The sequence below is a fragment of the Oratosquilla oratoria genome, unplaced genomic scaffold (genome assembly GCF_046742065.1).
Source record: "Oratosquilla oratoria isolate Oo_2021 unplaced genomic scaffold, ASM4674206v1 SCAFFOLD45, whole genome shotgun sequence".
Classification (NCBI taxonomy): Eukaryota; Metazoa; Arthropoda; class Malacostraca; order Stomatopoda; family Squillidae; genus Oratosquilla; species Oratosquilla oratoria.
This window is the reverse complement of record NW_027467710.1, coordinates 2,242,305-2,264,171: the sequence shown is the minus strand read 5'-3', so window position 1 is coordinate 2,264,171 and position 21,867 is coordinate 2,242,305. Positions and strand designations below refer to the sequence as shown.

The following is a 21,867-nucleotide window of genomic DNA, read 5'->3' as shown; positions in this document are numbered from 1 at the left end:
TGTATTAAATTAGTTTCTCTTGTTTGAGTAATAATGTGATGCAGTATTCCTTTCTGTCTTGGTTTTTCCATGTACATGCATATACCACTGGTTGTTCCCCCTTACAAGGGAGGCAGCCAAAGTCAAAGACAAATCCACTCCCACCCACTACCCCTCCCTCTTTTCTTGGCTTCTCCTGGATGAGGGGTTATCCCTGCATCTTGCCCACTGCCCTGGGTCAGAAGTAATGTAGCAAGACAGCACATCCACAGCAATGCTGCTTCATTTAATCAGTGAACCCCCTCTCCATTCCCTCATGCAGAAAAAGAGAAGATGGGAAGAAATCCCTTCGGGCTGCATCAAAATATCATACTTCACCCCCTCCCTACCCACTCCTTTCCACTTCCATGTATCACAGTATCATCCATACACAAACATTGTCCATTCACCCCTATCTTCTCTCTTCTCCCTTCCTTTGTCAACAGACCCCTCTTCCCCGATACCCCTTTTACTCTATCCATCCATCTCATCCTTGGTTGCCTCCTCATGTTCACTCCTTCCACCTCTGCTTTCCACACTTCTTTTACTAATCTTTCTTTACTCACTCTTTCCATTTGTCCAAACCATCCCAATACTCTTTCATCAACCCTATCACCCAAATCCCTTTCCACCCCTGCTCTTCTCATTCTCAATCTATCCACCCTAACCCCTACCATACTTCTCAGGCATTTCATCTCAAACACATTTAAACTCTTCCTCTCTTATGTTCCATGTTTCTGCCCCATATGCTGTTGGCACAATTACCTCATCATACAATCTCTTAGCATCCATTGCCACATGTGCACTGTCGTCAGCAAACAGCAACTGGCTTGTATCCCACTTTTCTCCATCCATTTTCTTTAATAATCTCCAATCCCCAACCCATTACCCTTGCATTTACCTTTTGCACCACCCCATCCATGTATAGATTGAACAGCCAAGGTGACATAACACATCCCTGGCGAAGTCCCGCCTTTACCTCAAACCAATCACTCTCTCAATTTCTAATCCTAACACAGGCTCTACTACTCTTGTTAAAACTTTTAACTGCTCTAAACAGCTTTTCCCCTATACCATATATCTGCAATACCTCCCACAGTGCCTTCCTGTCTACCCTATCATAAGCTTTTTCCAAATCCATGAAGGCCCCCAAAACATCCTTATCTTTTATTATAGCTTTCTCACATATCTATCTTACCACAAAAATCTGATCCACTCAACTCCTCCCTGCCCTAAACCCACACTGTTCTTCACCAATTACTCCCTCAGTTACTTTCCTAATCCTCTCAATCAAACCCTCCCATAAACCTTTCCAACTACACTCAACAAGCTGATCCCTCTCAAACTACTACACAAACACACTTGTCCCCTTTTCCCTTGTAAAACGGAACTATATAGGCAGTCCTCCAGTAACCCTACCCTCTTTTAGGCAAACATTAAACAACCACACCAGCCAGTCCACCATCATTGTACATACATACATATACCAAAGGCTTTTCCCCCCTTACAAGGGAGGTAGCCAAAAAACAAAGGCATAAAAACCATCCCCACCCATTCCCCTAATATACTCCACTCCCATCCACCCTCTACCCTCCCTCTTATCTTGGCACCTCCTGGATGACAGGTCATCCCTGCATCTTGTCCACTGCCTTGGGTCAGAAGCAGTGTTGCAAGACACAGCACATCCACAGGAAGGCCACTTCATTAAATCGCCGACCATGCAGAAAAGAAGACGGGGAGAAATCCCTTTGGGCTGCATCAAATTTTCTCACACATACTACCTCTCCCCCATTCATTCCACCTCATGCATCACACCATCATCCATATACAACCATTTTCCATTCAATCCTGTCTTCTGTCCTTTCCCATCCTTCCTCAACAGACATTCTCCTCTTCCCCAAAGCCCCTTTCACCCCATCCATCCATCTTATCTTAGGTCACCCCCTCATGTTCACTCCCTCCACATCTGCCTTCCATACCTCTTTTACTAGTCTTTCTTCACTCATTCTTTCCATATGTCCAAACCATCCCAATACTCTTTCATCCACCCTATCTCCCAACTCCCTTACCACCCCCGTTCTCCTCTTCACCTCATTTCTCACTTTATCCAGCCTAGTAACCCCCATCATACTTCTCAGACACCTCATCTGAAACACATTCAAACTCCTTCTCTCTTCCTCTCCAATGTTCCATGTTTCTGCCCCATACAGTGCTGTTGGTACAATCACTCCTTCATATAATCTCTTAGCATCCATTCCCAAATGTCTATTCCTCATTACACTTTTTAATCCACCAAGACATTTACTCGCTTCTCTCAATCTACATTCTGCCTCCACCACCACTCCTCCCTTTCCTGCCACATTCACACCCAAGTATCTAAAACTATCCACTTCCTTCAGTTGTATCTTGTTTGCCTCAGAATTCAGAAAGTTAAGGATTGTTCTTGCACAATTGCATTTCAAGAGAACATTTTATATTTCAGTGGCATGGTTGAAATGATTGAAGCCCATATGGCAAATATTAGTGTTAACTATAGTTCTACCTCCTGATTTATTGCAGGTTGTGTTCCTAATGTACTTATGGAGCATTGACATTGATACAGTACTGGTGTCCATGTCATGTTTTGCCTTGTTATGTGAGGAGGCAGACATTAGGTGTGTTTGGGATGAAGTCACTGCCACAGTCACCTACTTGTTGCCAAACTATTCTGTTTACCAGGACCTAGCTGCTGCCTCAACCATTCTTACTACAGGTATGTAATATGAAAGGTCACAAATTATTCATGAGTTTATGTAGCAACAGAGACTGAACTTAGCTTAACTTGCATATTTTTAGCACCTTTAGCAAAGTGATACAATGTATAGACTTCATTTTGGCTAACAAGACAGTTTTATTCTGCCAAAGATCATATGTGGACTTTGAATACCTTCAGTGTAGAATGAACCTCAAAAGAGAATATTTGGTTTTATCTAAAACAAAATTCAACAAGTCTGCCACTGTCATGATGGGGCTATCAATAGAATAAATGTTTTAGGAATGTATATGACCTCTTACTCTATGTTGCATTGCAACTGCTTTGATGATAACTTGATGTTCTTACTATAAAGATATTTATGTGTGAATTTTACATTTGTATGTCACCAGAGGGAGTTGGTGGCAGTGTTTGGGAGGCTCTGTGAGAGGAGAGGATGGCAGCAGTTTGAAGGAGAGTCTTAGGGGAGGGAGGCTGGGGAAGTGGATGGCATTGGGTGTTTGGCACATGTGGCAGGGGGAGGAGTGGAGGTGGATTGTGGATTGAGAGAGGCAAGTGAGCCTTGGGGAATTGAAAAGTATGATGAGAAGTAGATATTTGGGAGGAGATTGTGTATTTACCTAATTGTAGTATACAAGAAAGCATCACTCGTTGGGTCCCATCTCCTATTCTCTAATTTTCTAACATACAAATTCAGGTATAGTTCCAACTTAATCTATATCTTTGATTTCCAATTATATTTAGATTTGAACTCATGCATTGTTTGAGCTTGGGCTGTGTCACCTTCTAAGCTATTCTACATATATATACATCTATAAAGAAAACTATTTCTTCACATCCTTTCAACATGTGGTCTTTCTTAATTTACTTCCATGACCTCTTAAAGCCCTCCCATCTTTAATCAGGAGATCTCTTCTATCAATGCAATCTATCCCCATTAGTGACCTGAACAATGTTATCATGTCACTCTTTCTCTCTGATCCTTCAAAGTTGGTAGACCCAGTACTATTAACCTTTCCTAAGGTTTGGCTCTTTTAATGTGCATGGATGTGGTACAGATGAGAGGGAAAGGGGAGAGATAGGTAGTATGTTTGTGAGAAGAAAGATGGATGTGTTGGCTTTGAGTAAAACTAAGTTGAGAGGGAAGGGCGGGTGTGAGTTTGGGAGTGTAATTGGGAGGTTATCAGGAGAGAAGAGAGGCTGAGGGAGAGAAGGGGTGGCTATACTAGTAAGTGAAGAGATAGGTAAATATATAGTGGAGTGGAAGGAGGTTTCCTCAAGGATAATGTGGATGAAGGTGAAACTGGGAAAGGAGATAAGGGTTTTTGTAGGTGCATATGGGCCTGGTAGTGAGAAGAGTATAGAAGAAAGGGAGACTTTTTGGATAGACTTAAATGAATGCATAGAGGGATTAGGGAGAAACGTCAATGTAGTACTGGGAGACCTTAATGCTAGGGTCGGAAATGAATCAATTGACGGAGTGGTTGGGAAATGTGGAGTTCCAGGTGTGTGCAACAGAAACGTGGGGGGACGTTTGGTGTCTTTATTAATAAGTGGGTTATGCGTACAGAGGTGAGTCACAATAGGAGAGCTACATGCTCACAGTAAGACGGACAGTTCTAGACTGACTTGGGGGTAACGTTGTATTCCCTGCGCAGAGGGAAAACTATGCCACGTCCTACATATTTATCAATGAGGGCCTTGTGCCCAAAGAGTCCTTGTAAACCTATGGTGCCCTGTTCATGTCGAACGCCAGGGCCCATGATAACACTATACCACACCAGGAAAGAATCATAGTGGAGAATTGATGGTGGAGATGTGTCTAGAAAGAGAGTTGATGATAGCAAATACAGTGTTTAGGAAGAAGGTCAAGCATAAATACACATGGGAGAGGGTGGTGGATGGAAGGGTGGATAGAGCGTTAATGGACTATGTACTGATAGATAGGAGTATAATAGGAAGAGTCAAGGATGTACATGTGCTAAGGGGAGAGAGTGGGGGGAATATCAGATCATTTTTTGGTGGAAGGTAAGTTGAGAGTGGAGGATAGATGGAGAAAGAGGAAATGGACAAAAGGTAGGGAGGTGCTTAGAGTGAAATTTTTAAATGAAAAGGAGAAAGAGTACAAGAAGCTGAGAGAGGAGTGGGAGGGAGTGAAAGATAGAGTAGAGCTAGGAGTGGAGGAGGAATGGGGATGTTTTAAGGAGGGAGTCACAAATTGTGCAAAGAGGGTGTGTGGAACAAGAAGGACAGGAGGAAATAGAAGGAAGGGTAGTGAGTGGTGGGATGAGGAAACAAAGAAGGTTGTAGAAGAGAAGAAGCGAGCTTTCACAGATTGGTTACAAAATAGGATGAGGGAGTCATATGAGAGGTACAAAGAAAAGAGAAGTAAAGCACAAGGTAAAGGAGGCAAAGAGGAGAGCAGATGTGAAATGGGGTAAGAGTATGACAGAAAATTTTGAAAGTAATTAAAAGATGTTTTAGAAAGAAATTAAGAGAGGAAGAGGAGGCGAATCAAGTAGAGAAAAAAAGGTAAAAGGTGCAGATGGAGAGATGATAATGGAAGAGAAGGCAGTAAGGGGAAGATGGGCAGATTATTTTAGGGAGTTGCTAAATGTGAAGGAGGATAGGGAGGGAAAGATAGTTGCATTGGGAAGTGCTAAGAAAATGACTATGATGAGTGAGGAAAATAGAGGAGAAATAAGGAAGGATGAAGTGAAGGCAGTTGTTAAGATGATGAGAGTAGGTAATGCACCTGGTCTGGATGGATGCCATGCAGAATGTCTAAGAAAAGGAGGTACAGTGATGGTGGACTTGCTGTTGAGGTTATTTAATGTTTGCTGGAGAGAAGGTAGAGTGCCGGAGGACTGGAGGAGTGCCTGTATAGTTCCACTTTACAAAGGAAAAGGGGACAAGTGTGAGTGTAGTAGTTTCAGAGGGATTAGCTTGTTAAGTGTAGTTGGGAAGGCTTATGGGAGGATCTTGATTGAGAGGATTAGGAGAGTAATAGAGGGAGTAATTGGTGAGGAACAGTGTGGATTTAGGACAGGTAGAGGTTGCGTAGATCAGATTTTTGTGGTAAGACAGATATGTGAGAAAGCTATAGGAAAAGGTAAGGATGTTTTTTGGGCTTTTATGGATCTGGAAAAGGCTTATGACAGGGTAGACAGGAAGGCACTGTGGGAGGTTTGCGGATATACGGGATAGGAGTAAAGCTTCTAGGAGCTGTCAAGAGATTTTACGAGAGTAGTATAGCATTTGTCAGGATTAGACATGGAGAGAGTGAGTGATTTGAGGTAAAGGTGGGACTTCGTCAGGGATGTGTTGTGTCACCTTGGCTGCGAGAGGTAAATGCAAGGGTGGTGGGTCAGGGATTGGAGATGTTTAACCACTTTATGGTGACGCCTACGTAGGCGGCATGAGGAGCAAGTGGGTACTCGATGATTCCGACGTCGGTATCTTGATTATAATTATTGTAGTCGTACCTACGTAACCTCCATTCTCTCTAAACTGGCTTCATCATATTTTCTATGGTTATCAAAATACATGGGTGAAAGAGAATGAACGATTGAGCACTGACTTTATTTTTTATAATGCGATTATTATGACGCAACATCGCACGTCGGGCAGCTAATGCTGCCAGACGTGCGATGTGCCCCAGAGTGAAGAGGTTAAAGAAAATGGAGAAAAGTGGGAGGTGATTGAGGAAGTTGGTGACAGAGTTTGGGAGAGTGTGAAAGAAGAAAGTTGAAGGTAAATGTAGGTAAAAGTAAGGTGATGAGATGTGTTATGTCACCTTGGCTGTTCAACTTATACATGGATGGGGTGGTGCAAGAGGTAAATGCAAGGGTGGTGGGTCAGGGATTGGAGATGTTTAAAGAAAATGGAGAAAAGTGGGAGTTGATTGAGGAAGTTGGTGACAGAGCTTGGGAGAGTGTGTGAAAGAAGAAAGTTGAAGTAAATGTGGGTAAAAGTAAGTTGATGAGATGTACAAGGGGTGAAAGTGGCAGCAGACTGGAAGTGAGCATTAAGGGAGAGCAACTGGAGGAAGTGGATAGTTTTAGATACTTGGGTGTGAATGTGGCAGGAAAGGGTGGAGTGGAGGTAGAATGTAGATTGAGAGAAGCGAGTAAATGCCTTTGTGGATTAAAAAGTGTAATGAGGAATAGACATTTGGGAATGGATGCTAAGAGGAGGTTATATGAAGGAGTGATTGTACCAACAGCACTGTACAGGGCAGAAACATGGAACATAAGAGAGGAAGAGAGAAGGAGTTTGAATGTGTTTGAGATGAAATGTCTGAGAAATATGATAGGGTTACTAGGCTAGATTGAGTGAGAAATGAGGAGGTGAGGAGGAGAACAGGGGTAGAAAGGGAGATGGGAAATAGGGTTGATGAAAGAGTATTAGGATGGTTTGGACACATGGAAAGAATGAGTGAAGACTAGTAAAAGAAGTGTGGAAGGCAGAGGTTTTGACGCAGCCCAAGGGGATTTCTCCCTGTCTTCTCCTTTTCTGCATGAGGGGACGGAGAGGGGGGATCGCTGATTTAATGAAGTGGCCTTGCTGTGGATGTGCTGTGTCTTGCGACACTGCTTCTGACCCAGGGCAGTGGAGCAATGGACACTATGCTGGGATGACCTGTCATCCAGGAGGTGCCAAGATGAGAGGGAGGGAGAAGGGTGGAGGGTAATGGAATATGTAGGGGATGGCATGGGTGGGAGTGGTTTCTATGCCTTTTTCTTTTTGGTTACCCCCCATGTAAGGGGGAAAAGAGCCTTTGGTATATGTATGTAAATATATATGATGATAGATCACAATACTTGCATTATAAAATATAAAGTTATAATTGTTATATTTGTTCTTTTTCACTGAGAATGTAACCATTGTAAAAGTGATCAAGCCTGTTCGTAGAATAAGAGGGTCACTCGGCTACAACTACAAAATAAATATAATCAGGAAGCCGACGCTGGCATCCTCATGTACTCACTGGCACCTCATGATGCCTACATAGGTGTCATCATATTTAAGGGGCTAAGAGGTCATGGGAGCAAATTAAGAAAGACCACAGGTCTAAAGGATATGAAGAAATACAGTTTTCCATATAGATGTATAAATACTTAGAATAGCTCAAACAATACATGCATTCAAATACGATAATTGGAAATCAAGGATACAGATTAAATTGGCTCTGTGCATAAATTTGAGTCTAGGTATGTTAGAAAATTAGAGAATAGGAGACTATACCCAACAGGCATTGATCCTTTAATGTATACTACAATTAGGTAAATACTAAAACTACCACTTGTGTAATATTTGTTTGTTTTGGTTTTGTTCCATTTTCTCAAAATGAAACAGTTTACTCTTAGGAATGTCAATATATTACAGTGGCAGTGATTAAGTTGTTTTAAACACAAAATTATTTGTACAATACCAAAGTTACACTTGAATTTAGTTTTGTAATGAAACATTTCAAACTTATTCAGGATGCTTTCTATGGTCCAAAACACATAATTGTTAAACTGAAACCAATATTTTGTAAACAAGGACTGAATAAAATATACTTATGTTTAGAAGAACTACTGCAGACTTGTATGTATACAATTCTTGTGTAATGCTGTGTAATAATAATTTTTTTTATCTTCAGTAAGCAGCACTAACATGCTAAAAATTCATATGTATTTTACCATTATGAATAGAAAAATATTGCATAGAGCAAAGATTATGTGTTGATGGTATGAATTCATCAGCATTGGAATGAACACTTTCTGCTGAATGCTTCTAGCTCCAAATTGTTCCATTTTATAGATGAAAATATACAAATGTTACAAAACTCTGAAAAAATATGAAATTTGAACCCTTCCAGTTCCAAGCAAGATGAAGGATTATCAACCTGTATTACAGTAATTGTAGACCGAGAGAAGTAAATAAATGCCTTGGGGATTAAAAAGTGTCAGGAGAAATGGGTCGTTGGGAATGGATGCAAAGACATTATATGAAGGGGTGATTGTGCTGACATCACTGTATGGGACAGAGACATAGAATTTAAGATAGGCAGAGAGGAAAAGTTTAAATGTGTTTGATATGAAGTGTCTGAGAAGTATGTAAGGGGTTACAAGGTTGGATAAATTGAGAAACAAGGTGAGGAGGAGAGTGGGGGTGGGAAAGGAGATGGATGATGAAAGAGTATTGGGATGGTTTGGACACAGAAAGAATGAATAAAGTAAGATTAGTAAAAGAGGTGTGGAAAGCAGAGGTGGAGAGAGTGAACTTGAGGGGATGACCGAGGATGGATGGATAGGGGTAAAATTAGTGTCAAGAAAAAGGGGAATGTCTGTTAAGCAAGGACAGGAGAAGGCAGGAGATACAGTTAAATGAAAAATGGCTGTGTATAGATAATACTGTGATGTAAGGAAGGGAGAGGATAAGGGATTTGGAGGGTAGGGGTAGGGAGTAGTTGTGTATGAATGATATTTTGATGCAGAGGGGACATAGAGGGGGGGATGCCAATTAAGTGAAGCAGCCTTCCTGTGAATGTGCTGTATCTTCCTGTATTGCTTCTGACCCAGTGCAAAGGCTGAGATATAGGGATGACCCATCATCCATAAGGAGCTAAGATGAGAGGGAAGAAAGGGTGGTGGATAGGAGTGGGTGCTTGCCTTTTGACTTGGCTACCTTCCATTTAAGGGGATCGTCCATTAGAAAATCAAACTTTTTTATTTTGGGGTGAAAGTGGCTGAGATTTTTTCCTAGTAACTGTCTTGTCTCAGAGAATATACCACTGAGTTTTCATGTCATTTATCCTTATACTTTTTTTATTATAATTTTTTTTTCTTTTTTCGAGGGGTAATTTTTGAAAATTTTGAAATTGATTCAGAGGATAGACCTTTGACTGGATATTGATTATTTTTTGTCTTTATAATGGGATAAGATAGATGAAGAAACGGAGGCAGAATTATGATGTTCTGATCAATCTGTTACGAGAAAAAAAAATTCAAAGTAAGTTGATAAAAAAAAAAATGTATATATGAAAAAATCCTACTAGTCCTTGACAGAAGGACATAAATCTGCCTCCAAATGTTCTCCCAATTATGCTGAATCCAAAAAGGATTTGCAGTTGAAAATCAGTGAAGGCGTTTTGGATGTGAATCAAATTAAATGTGCAAAAATCAAGTTTTTCAGGAATGAGCGTCAAAGTTTTTTTGTTCATGGTTACTGGTCCCCTTTCATTATTTATGATGTTATGGTGTTGAAAGGGTATCAAAGGCACCACCCTACTCTTTGTTGCCAGCTTTTGATCAATTATAGGTTTATATGATGAATCCAGTTAGTATCCACCAGGGTTATATTGCACTTTTCCTTTTCTTGGCGCGATGCATCTTTGGCGACAGACGATATTTATCTGCCATCCTAAGCTGTTTTATGGCAGCACTGGTTGTTGTTGTTGTTGTTGTCGTTCCCTAGACTGTCTGTCCGAGCAGTCCCGTCTCCCCAAGGAAGGCCACAGCCGAAACTGGGTTTTCCCACAAATCCTTTATAGAGTGTATGTTGTGTTGTTTGCGTGCATGATTGTGTATAATGCAGTCTTCCATTATGTGTTGTATGGTATGGGGTGAAGTGTTACATCCTGGGCAGCTGTTCACAACACGGTCGTCCAGCCTCTTCTGGTAGCTTAGAAGTGCTGGGTGGTGACCGCATCGCAGTCTGGCCAAGTGGACTCTGTCCTTACGTGGGAGAGAGGATTCAGAAGGGTGGATATCAGGGGGTCTGGCATGCAGCAGTGTGTTGTCTTTCAGTGTGTTAATGGAGCGGTGAGTGATATGATTATGAATATGTTTCCGGAGGCTGGTATTTGGTGGTTGTGGAGGAAGAGAAGAGAGTATCTGTGTGTAATAAAGGTCTTTGGGTGTAGTTTTAATGTTTCTTGGTGTGTGTGGGTGTTCTGCTATGTAGTGTAGCGGGTGTGATGTGTTTGTGGTGGCTGCAGCAAGTGTTTGTGTGCCTCTCATGTCAAGGTGGTCCTTGACTTTGAGGACTTTTGTTTCATGGTGTAAATGGTCTGTAGGTGATGTATTTGTGCAGCCTGTAATTGTTTTTAGGGCTTTGTTTTGTATGATTTGAAGGGTGTTGTGGTGTGTCTCACTGAGATTAGGAGCCCATGCAGGACTCGCATAATTCATCACTGAGCGTATGCATTGTTTGTATATTGTTATATTAGTTTCTTTGTTTTGTCCAAATGTTGTTCCAGTGATTGACTTAAGTGCGTTAAGTCTAGGTGTGCATTTGTTTTTTATGTTTGTGAGGTGTTGTTTGAAAGACATGGATGTATCGTATGTTACACCAAGAATTTTCGGTGTGTTTGTGTGTGGTATTAGAGTGTTGTTGATGTAGAGATGAGGTATGTATTTGTGTTCTTTTGTCCAGTTGGTGAGAAGTGTTGCTGTAGATTTGGTTGGAGCTATTTTGAGTCTGTTTGTGATGAACCATGTGTTGAGTGTGTCAAGGTAAGGCTGGATTATTTCTGCAGCTTTGTCTGTGTTACGATGTGTGCATGTGATTGTTATGTCGTCTGCGTAGGAAGAGATTTGTATTTCTGAGGTGTCTGGCGTGGGTAAGTCATGCATGTATAGATTAAATAATGTGGGGGATAGAACCGAGCCCTGTGGTACTCCGTTCTTAATGTTTCTGATGTGCGATGATTGGCCATTATATGACACATGAGCATTCCTGCCTGCCAGATAATTGGCCAGCCATCTTTTGGTGTTATTGTGCATGTCTGTGTTATATATTTTATTTGTTAGGTTGTGGCGGGGGATAGCATCAAAAGCTTTACTAATGTCCAATGTTATAAGAAGTGTTCTGTGGTGGGGCCTATCTGAATTGATGCCATCTAAAATTCTTTGTGTGAGGTTTGTCAGAAGAGTGTTTGTGGAGTGTAGTGGCCTAAAACCGTGTTGTGAGTCAGCAAGGGGAATATATGGTGTGACAAGTTTAAGTATTAGGCGTTCAATGACTTTAGAGGGGGTGCAGAGAAGTGTGATTGGGCGGTGCGATGTTGGGATTGTTGGGTCTTTGTTCGGTTTTGGAATGGTGATTATTTTACCATGCTTCCAGATGTCGGGTATTGTGTTGTGTGAATAGCTGTAGTTTGCAATGTTTGTGAGTGCGTGTATACCTTGTGGTCCAATGTGTTTTAGGTGTATGTTGCTTATGTTATCAGGGCCACAGGCAGATGAGTGCTTGAGACTATGCAATATGAGTTTTGTCTGACTGTCTATGAAGGGTGTATAGTCTGAGTCTGTGGGGAAGTCTTTCTTACGTCGAATGGTGCGTCGGTCGTCAGGGTGAGATGTAAGATGGCTCGTCTGTGCAAAATGACGTATGAGTGCGTTTGCTTGTTGTCTGTTTGAGGGTAGATTATCTGTTGTTGTGATTATTGCTGCGTGAGAGCGTGTAGTGTTAGTGTTGGATAGTGTGATGCTGTTGAGTGTTTTGTACAATTTGCTGGTGTTTGTTTTGTGATCAAGTGTATTGATAAAGTTTTGCCAATTTTGTGTTTTTTGTTCATGTATTTTATTGGCAATCACAGTGTTTAGTGTTTGTATTTGGTCTGCTATGTTTTGAGGGATAGGTGTGGGGGTATCGTGTTTAAGTGTGTCACGTTGTCTGATGAGGCCTTGGATTTCTGGTGTGAAGTTGGGGTTGTGTGATTTTCTGTTGCCTCTAGGGATGTATCTCTTGTCTGCGTTTTGTATGATTGTATTAAAAGCGTGCACAGCATTGTTTATGTTTGTGATTGGTGTACTGTTAAGTGTTTCAAAATGTTGTTCTGTCTCTTCATTAAAGGCTTCCCAGTTAGCTCTCTTGTAATTGGTGTAAGTGTGTCTGTGGCCAGCTGGGGTGCATCTTGTTTTGGTGGTGATGATGATTGGAAGGTGGTCAGAACCAAGGGCTCCGACCACTCTCCATGATGTTGTTGGGGTTAGGCAGGGGGAGCAAAAGGTGATATCAGGAGAGGAGGGAGTGTAGAGGGCTTGGTATGGGATATGTGTATGATTATGCGTGTTGTTCATGATAGTCAATGAGTCGAATTGAGTCTGTACATCAAGCCCTCTGTCTGTGTCAGGGTTGTCGACAAACCAGGCAGACGACTTGGCGTTGAAGTCACCACCCATGATCAGGTTGGGGATTGAGGTTAGTTGGCTGAGTTGAGGTCTGAAGGTGTTTGGAACTGTGGGGGATGATTGGGGGGGAATGTACATGTTAACTATTGTTAGTGTTGAATTGTTGCCTGTGCGGATACGAATGGATTGGGTTTCTGTTGTGTTATCTGTGGTAGGGAGGAGAATTTTGGTTGTGGCACTTGTGTCCACAAAACAGATGGAATGGTGGATCAGGGTGATGAGTCCACCGCCATTGCCGTCAGTCCGGTCTTGTCTGATGGTGGTGTAATTATGAAATGATGGTGTTTTGTGTGAGTGTCTTAATTTTGTTTCTTGTAGAATTGCAATGTGTATGTTGTGTTGTTTAAGAAAGTGTTCAAGTTCATGTTTTTTAGTGTTTATACCGTCAATGTTGTGTTGTAATATGTTGATGTTGTGTGTTTTGTATGTGTTGTATGTAGCCGTTTGGGGTTGAGGTTGGGGTGGTAGTGGGGAAGGTGTAGGATCTGGGTCAGAGGGGGGGAAAGGAGAGATCGGGGACAAAGGAAGGGGAGTACTAATCATGGGTAAGGGCAAAGGGAAATTGTGAGTGGGTAAGGGTGTTGGCTGTGGTTGGGGAGGTGGGATTGGGGTTACTGGAGGGCAGGTAGAACATGTCCAAGTGTTTGTGTATTGGTTTGTGTCAGCAAGTGTTGTACAAGTGAGGTGGGCCCAGTTTTTGCACATATTGCACTGAACTGAGCCCTTTGTCTGTCTGCTCGAAGTAATGGGTTTAGAGCATGTTGGGCATGTGTATTTTGTGGTGGGCCCAGGATTGCTCTCTACATCTCCGGCTAAAAGTAGAAGAAGAGGGGTGATCGCCGGAAAATGACCCCTCAGTGCAGAAAAAACGTAACATTGTGTGTTGGAAAAAAAGGATTGTGGTACTCCCCCAGGTAGGCGTAGCTCCTCCTTGGGGATCGGTGCCATCTGCGTAGAGCTGATGGCCAGGGGTAGATGCTGCTGTTTGGCCCCCAACACTTGGGGTTGGGGGGTGGTCCCACGACGTAGACGTTGCAGCTCCAGGTTGTTGTCCCTCTTGCTGATGGCATATATGCAAGTTCATAACTGTGATCGCAACTTCTTCTTAGAAATCTTCGGCATCTTCAGAGTCAATAAAAGTACTTGAAACAACGAGAAAATAGTACGTCTCACTAACTTGAAAGACAAGCAATGAATAAGTCACGTTCACATACTGTACAACAGTACGCTAAGCAGTCAGGTCCCTATTGCCATATCGTATGCTATTATCATACAAAAGCATAAATATTGTGCAAAATACGCAGCTTCTTTTGTTAGCAAATATATGTAACAACAGAAAACGTGATATTCAGTACACAGTGCACATGACCCAGCCACACGGGGGGGGGGGGGGTGTGTGTGTGTGTTATTGTATTATATATTTTTTAGATAGTAAAAATCAGGATACAACATCCATACTCGGTCACGAGAGAGCTAATGAGTAACACTTTTAGAGGAAATATTTTCAGATTTTTTTTTTTCGTGATTTTCTGATGGGCAATTCATACTGAACGATATGCAGTCAGGTCCCTGTTGCCATATCGTATGCTATTATTTATCATACAAAAGCATAGATATTGTGCAAAATACACAGCTTCTTTTGTTAGCAAATATATGTAACAACAGAAAACGTAATATGCAGTACGCAGCGTACACGACCCAGCCACAGTAGGGTGGGGGGTACTGTATTATATATTTTTTTAGATAGTAAAAATCAAGATACAGCTTCCATACTCAGCCACGAGATAGCTTATGAGCAACCCTTTTAGAGGAAATATTTTCAGAATTTCGTATTTTTTTTTATTTTTTCGTGATTTTCTGATGGACGATCCCCTTAAGGGGGAAAAAGGGCCTTGGTATATAGATAGATTGCAGTAGTTAATGTTGATTATTGAAAATGTGGTAATATTATTTAGGCCATGGCCATTATTTAAGCAATTGGAGAACTATATCAACATTGCTTTATTGTCAATCTAACTGGTTGATGGTGCAAAATCAGTTATGATATTAACAGTAAACTCGCTAAGGTTTTTCCCTTTATGTTGTTTGCTTGACATTAACCTAACTCTAATTCTTTGTCTAACCATGTATGCAGCCTCTTTGGACTCAAGAATATTTTGTCAGCAGCATCACCAGGGTAAGGCATTGCTCATTGTCCAGGTCCGCTTTTCTTTGTATATGGTTGATCATGAACTAGTATTTGATGTAACTGAAAATTCAGTATCTGATATGTAATAAGAAAATTTGTATTTTTTTTTTTTAGTAGGAACTTAAATACTTTTTCAGTTGTCCCACATATGTTTTGAATGTTTGTCATTTAGCATGTTTTTTATGTTTGGCTCACTGTATACAAAATTTCTGTATTTACTTGTGAATCTTGTAAGACCATTTCTTATTACATATTATTTTTCCAGAAACCAGTTTTATTTTACTATTTTATTTCTCTTCTTTAGACTATTATTTGATTTGAACTTTACCATAGTTTTATATCTTTAGGACTTGTTTATTTGTTATTTTTATCTTTAATTTTTTTTTATGAATGTGAAATGCAAGCAGGCGAATAGTAGAAAAAAAGTGAAAGATGCTGAAATAAATTATGCTACAAGAGTAAATATTATTTACCTATACTGGAGTAATGAATGCCTGTAACCATGGAGTTAATACTTTGGGATTATTTTGGGGTAACTGCTGAACATAGCCACATTTTTTTTTCTCCCTGACTTCCCATAGGAATAGGGTTAAAGAGAGCAGGATACCTAGTCCCATCATTCCATCCCATTTTAGCAGCCTTTTACAACCCGAGTGGGAAAACTGTGGCTGTATTCTTTCTTCTACCATAGGGTTCAGAGGCAATGGAAATATATACTCAGAGAAGTGTTAAGAGGGAGGAGACAGCATAATGGAGGGACAGTCACAGTACAATAAAGTAGCATAATTTCCCAGTGAGTAGAGATTTCCAATAACATAGACAAATTGATGTGTGGCTTTGGTCCATAGGGGGTACTCCATATAGTCCCTAAACCATCAGCTACATGCTATTGAGGAATTTATCACAATAACATGCAGCTAATACCTCTGATGGGGATCCACAAGGAGCTGAGAGGGAGGAAAGGCTGGTGGATGGTAGTGGGTATATGCCTGTGGACTTAGCCATCTCCCTTATAAAGGGGAAAAAGGCTCTTGTTATATAGTTAGGTAAATAAAGATAGATCTCTGTTGCCACCTTGAATCAGTATGTTATTCATTCCATGTCTCCAACTCTTTCTTCATTGATGCCCCAGTATTGGTGGGAGAAGAATGCTGAATGTCACCACCATTTTTCTAGAAGGCAGCTAATTGAGATAGGGAAGGGCACTAGGAATCCCACTTTGTAGTTTTCTCCTATAAAGAGTCAAAGGAAAGAAGCAGCATATGAAAATGATAGGCACACAGTTCTATGTCAGTCCTCAAACTTTTACACACCTGACATTATATCACACAAAGACAGCTCACTGAGTACATGAGAACAATGCCAACAATATTTTACACAAGCATATACAGTAACCTGTCCCCAGTACCCCAGGGTATGCCTGTACAAAGACACATGCACATTTTGATCACAAGAGAAGTGTTGCACAATAGAATACTAAATTTTATGCTACACTAAACTCTTCTAGAAATCAACCCAACTGAGAAACCACTATCAAGGGGAGTAAGAGTTACATTTGTATGCATATGTTCAGTTCACCACTCCATATTAAAACTGCCAACACAAAATCTGTCTAGTAAAAAACATCAATTGCTCCAGATATAACTGTAACACAGGAGACACAAAGCACCTAATTCTACACTACTGAATACTTATCCTTTCCAGTCAACAAAAAGATCCCTTCACTTAGTAACTTAAGGTGCAAACCATTGGCCATAGTTGGCTTACAGGGAGTCTCCTGCAAGAGAACTAGGGAACACTTTGATTGACCAGTAAAATAATACCTTAATGGTTGCTTGTAAATATGTGAATCTTTTGCATGTTATCACTGAAGCATAAAAGGTAACCTATGTAGACTATCATATGTGGTAGTAGTAGATTTATGAAAGTTGTAGTCCAGTTTATTTACATAACTTCCATATGTGGTAATTTCCAATTGTGCCCAGCCACCATCTCTATGCATATACAAATGTTTTTCAGAAGTTTGTTTAACTGGTAGCTTAAAATATTGTTTAAAGATGGGGTCTGTACTTTCCTCACAGTATAGTTTCTACTTTCATATTTGTTATTTTTCTTTTGTATTGAAGAAGAAGACTTATTCATAGAAACATGTTCATTATAAGTTCTAAGTACAGTAACTGCAAAATTAATTAATGAATAATTTTCATGTCTTTTTCAAGTAGGAATGTGAAGCAAAGTTTAAGGATAGGGGGTAGAAGTATTGGGGTAGGGGTGGGGCCCAGGTCGTAATAAAAGATATGGAATAAGAAGGTAGCAACTCACATCGGATACCATTGGATCATTGACGATAACTCAAGACTGCAATAGGATTAATGGATGCTGTTGTTGTTCCCTAGACTGTCTGTCCAAGCAGTCCTGCAGATTAATGGATTATTGAAGAGGTTAAAAATAAAACTCTGAAAAGTTTGTAGTAGAAACTTGTATAGTAATGCTAGATTACAGAAAAAATTATTAACATTCTATGCTCTGGTTATCTTTTTTTTTTTTTTTTTTTTCAGAATTATTTCTGTTCTGACCTGTTTATGGAAAAGTCAGTTAATTTATTTTCATTTCAATTTTTATTTTCTATTATTTTTATTTCTTTTGAGATTCTGTAGTATGAACTTAAGTGATGTGATCATTGTTGTTTTGCAGGTCGTGCTGCCTTACAGAAGCGGATCATGGCTCTACTCAGGAAAATAGAAAAATGGACACAAGGATGCAAACAGGTAGGTTGTGTACAATTAGTTCAAAGGCAAGATTACTTTAACCTCGTGAATAGAATGATGCCTATGTATGTGTCATGAGCCATGACTAGGGTATATGAGAATGTCAGCGTTGGCTTCCTGATTATATTTATTTTGTAGCTGTAGCTGAGTGATCCCCGTATTCTGTGAAAGAGGAAGAGGAGGCGAATCAAGTAGAAAAAAGGTAAAAGGTGCAGAAGGAGAGATGATAATGGAAGAGAAGGCAGTAAGGGGAAAGTGGGCAGAGTATTTTAGGGAGTTGCAAAATGTGAAGGAGGATAGGGAGGGAAAGGTAGTTGCAGTGAGAAGCACTAAGAAAATGACCATAATGAGTGAGGAAAAGGGAGGAGAAATAGGGAAACATGAAGTGAAGGCAGTTGTTAAGATGATGAAAGCAGGTAAGGCACCTGGGTTGGATGGATATCATGCAGAGTGTCTGGAAACAGGAGGTACAGTGATGGTGGACTGGATGGTGAGGTTATTTAATGTTTGTTTAAGAGAGAGTAGAGTGCCGGAGGACTGGAGGAGTGCCTGTATAGTTCCACTTTACAAGGGAAAAGGGGACAAGTGTGAATGTAGTAGTTTCAGAGGAATTAGCTTGTTAAGTGTAGTTGGGAAAGCCTATGGGAGGGTCTTGATTGAGAGGATCAGGAGAGGAACAGAGGGAGTAATTGGTGAGGAACAGTGTGGATTTAGAACAGGTAGTGGTTGTGTAGATCAGATTTTTGTGATAAGACAGATATGTGAGAAAGCTGTAGGAAAAGGTAAGGATGTTTTTTGGGGGTTTTATGTATCTGGAAAAGGCTTATGATAGAGTAGACAGGAAGGCACTGTGGTAGGTATTGCAGATATATGGGATAGGAGGAAAGCTATTAAGAGCAGTCAAGAGTTTTTATGAGAGTAGTAGAGCTTGTGTTAGGATTAGAAATGGAGAGAGTGTGTAGTTTGAGATAAAGGTGGGACTTCGTCAGGGATGTGTTATGTCACCCTTCTTGTTCAGTTTATACATGGATGGGGTAGTGCGAGAAGTGAGTGCAAGAGTAGTGGGTCAGAGATTGGAGATGGTTAAAGAAAATGGAGAAAAGCAGGAGATAACCCAGTTGTTGTATGCTGACGACACTGCGCTTGTAGCAGGATCAGAGGAGGGATTGAGGAAGTTAGTGACAGAGTTTGGGAAGTTGTGTGAAAGGAGGAAGTTAAAGATAAATGTTGGTAAAAGTAAGGTGATGAGATGTACAAGGGGAAAGTGGGGACAGAGTGGAAGTGAGTATTAAGGGAGAGAGACTGGAGGAAGTGGATAGTTTTAGATACTTGGGTGCGAATGTGGCAGGAAAGGGAGAAGTGGGGGTGGAGGTAGAATGTAGATTGAGAGAAGTGAGTAAATGCCTTGGTGGATTAAAAACTGTAATGAGAAATAGACATTTGGGAATGGATGCTAAGAGGAGATTGTATGGAGTGATTGTGCTGACAGCACTGTATGGGGCAGAAACATGGAGCTTAAGAGAGGAAGAGAGAAGGAGTTTGGATGTTTGAGATGAAATGCCTGATAAGTTTGATAGGGGTTACTAGACTAGATATAGAAATGAGGAGGTAAGGAGGAGAACAGGGGTGGAGAGTGAGTTGGGAGATGGGGCTGATGAAAGAGTATTAGGATGGTTTGGAGACATGGAAAGAATGAGTGAAGAAAGATTAGTAAAAGAGAGGTGGAAGGATTGAACATGAGGGGGAGTCCTAGGATGAGATGGATGGATGGGGTAAAAAGGGCATTGGGAAAGAGGAAGGACAGGTTGTATATGGATGATGCTGTAATGCATGAAGGGGAGTAGGTGAGGGAATATGTATGAGAAATAAATTGACGCAGCCTGAAGGGATTTCTCCCCATCTTCTCCTTTTCTGCATGAGGGGATGGAAAGGTGGGGGGGTTGCTGAATTATTGAAGTGACCTTGCTGTGGATGTGCTATGTCTTGCAACACTGCTTCTGACCCGTCATCCAGGAGGTGCCAAGATAAGAGGAAGAGAAGAGGGCAGAGGTGAATGGAGTATTAAGGGGATGGAATAGGTGGGAGTGGTTTCTATGCCTTGCCTATTGGCTACCTCCCTTGTAAAGAGGAAAAAAGCCTTTGGTATATGTATGTATGCATTTTGAAAGAATTTCTTAAGTTTCCCAAAGTCTGTTTTGAATGAATATTTGACTTGAATTGAAGAGGTTAACATAATTGAAGAAAAATGATGGAGCCTATACTATTATTATAGATTGTAGATAGAACAGGTAACAGGATTGACTAGGAGAGAAAATTAGATACTAGTTTGGGAATCATGTGATGGTTTAGAATATGTCGTAGCCAAAGGGAGATAGAAGTAAGGGATAGAACATCAAAAGTTTGGGGTCCTATGGAGTTCATAGAGGTCCTGGTGCTACATTAGAAGTTTAATTGTTAATTTACATAGCATTTGTTATTGGTCTAAACATATTTTATGATTAAAGCTAGTTTCTTCTTCTCTTTTCTTCTTCTTCTGTGTCTTCTTCTTCTTTACTATGAGTGGTAAATATATTTGCCTCCTTGTACTTCATTGCAGGCATGGGATGACACATTTATCAACTGGGAGAATGCAACAAAACTCTTGGTCAATTATCCAAAGAATAAACTGGAAGAAGGACAGATCTCGGAGAGTTTTCACCGTTCTGTCACCAAAAGAAGAGCATCACATCAGAGTAGTGAGCATGAGTTGGAGGTCAGGAAAGAGATCAACATTTTGTATAGATATATGTATAATTTTATTTATCCTATGAATATGATGGAGGATAATTGGATTTAAAGATGAGGGGTGAAGCAGATGATTCTCTCCAACATCTTTCTTGTAGGACTAACACAGATACCCATTGTTAGTTCTAGAGACATGACATCATTAAACAATACTCTATCCAGTCATCTTTCTTGAAATACAGAGACAAAACCTATTTTTCTTTTTGTATAACATGTACACTGGATTGACACTAGAATTATAGAAGAAACCAATCACTCATAGAGATGGGGAGAGGAGAGAGAGAAGTATTGTTTCTATGTCACTAGCTGAAAGTTGTACAGGGAGGAAAGCAGTAGCCAGTCATCAGCTTTCCATGTGTAAAAAAGTGAAAAGTGTAAGAGATACAGCTGAAATTGGAAGATGTTGGGTGCCTGAAGCTCCTGAGGGCTACACCTGATAGAAGTGAGGGGGTCAACAAGTTTTGAAAATAGACAGCTTCACTGTCCCTCTTGCTCAGCCATCGCATGCAGGTACCATTCATTGTTTCCCTATCAGTCAGAGAAGAGATTTCATGTTGTTTAGATAGGATGAGAATAGGGCAGTGTGAAATGAGGTGGTTTTTCTATTGTATTGTAGTAGCATTTGGGACAATTGTCAGGCCAGTTTTGTTCTCATTCTGTCTTAATGTTGGGTGGTGATGTGGCTGTAGGTCTCCTGTAAGAGAGATCTGGGACAGTGCCTTGATATTTACTCTTTTGAAGAGTTTTCTGTCTTTTCTTTCAGATTAGATAAAGGCCTAGTTTGTGTAGTGTAATACTAAGAAAATGAGTTTACTAAACTGGAGTGTTCATTCTTTGCTTCATTGTGCTTACTTTTACAGATCCAGGACCAGGTGAATGAGTGGGCCAACATGACTGGGTTTCTGTGTGCATTAGGGGGTGTTTGTTTGCTGAACAAGTCACCATCACGGCCACAAGTTGGAGGTTCCAAAACATCAGTGCTGCCAAACGCAGGACAAGATGTATACTGTGCAGTCACTCAGTGAGTGGTTTTTTTTTTTTTTCTCTCTCTCTCCAGGTGCTGCAACACATATGATTTGTTGTAATTAGTAATGCTATACATACAAAGGGCTTTTACCCCCTTACAAGGGAGGTAGCCAAAAAACATACATGCATACATATACCAAGGGCTTT

At 40.7% G+C, this 21,867-nt stretch overlaps 1 protein-coding gene across 1 annotated transcript in view; it reads left to right on the top strand.

The window, feature by feature from the left end:
* LOC143023144 (neurofibromin-like) overlaps nt 1-21,867 on the top strand; it is a 375,045-nt gene that overhangs the window by 108,945 nt on the left and 244,233 nt on the right. The window contains exons 14-18 of the mRNA XM_076181656.1: nt 2,578-2,770; nt 15,089-15,130; nt 17,837-17,910; nt 20,507-20,662; nt 21,555-21,715. Coding sequence (XP_076037771.1) covers nt 2,578-2,770; nt 15,089-15,130; nt 17,837-17,910; nt 20,507-20,662; nt 21,555-21,715 — 626 coding nt within the window. The remainder of the gene's footprint in view (nt 1-2,577; nt 2,771-15,088; nt 15,131-17,836; nt 17,911-20,506; nt 20,663-21,554; nt 21,716-21,867) is intronic.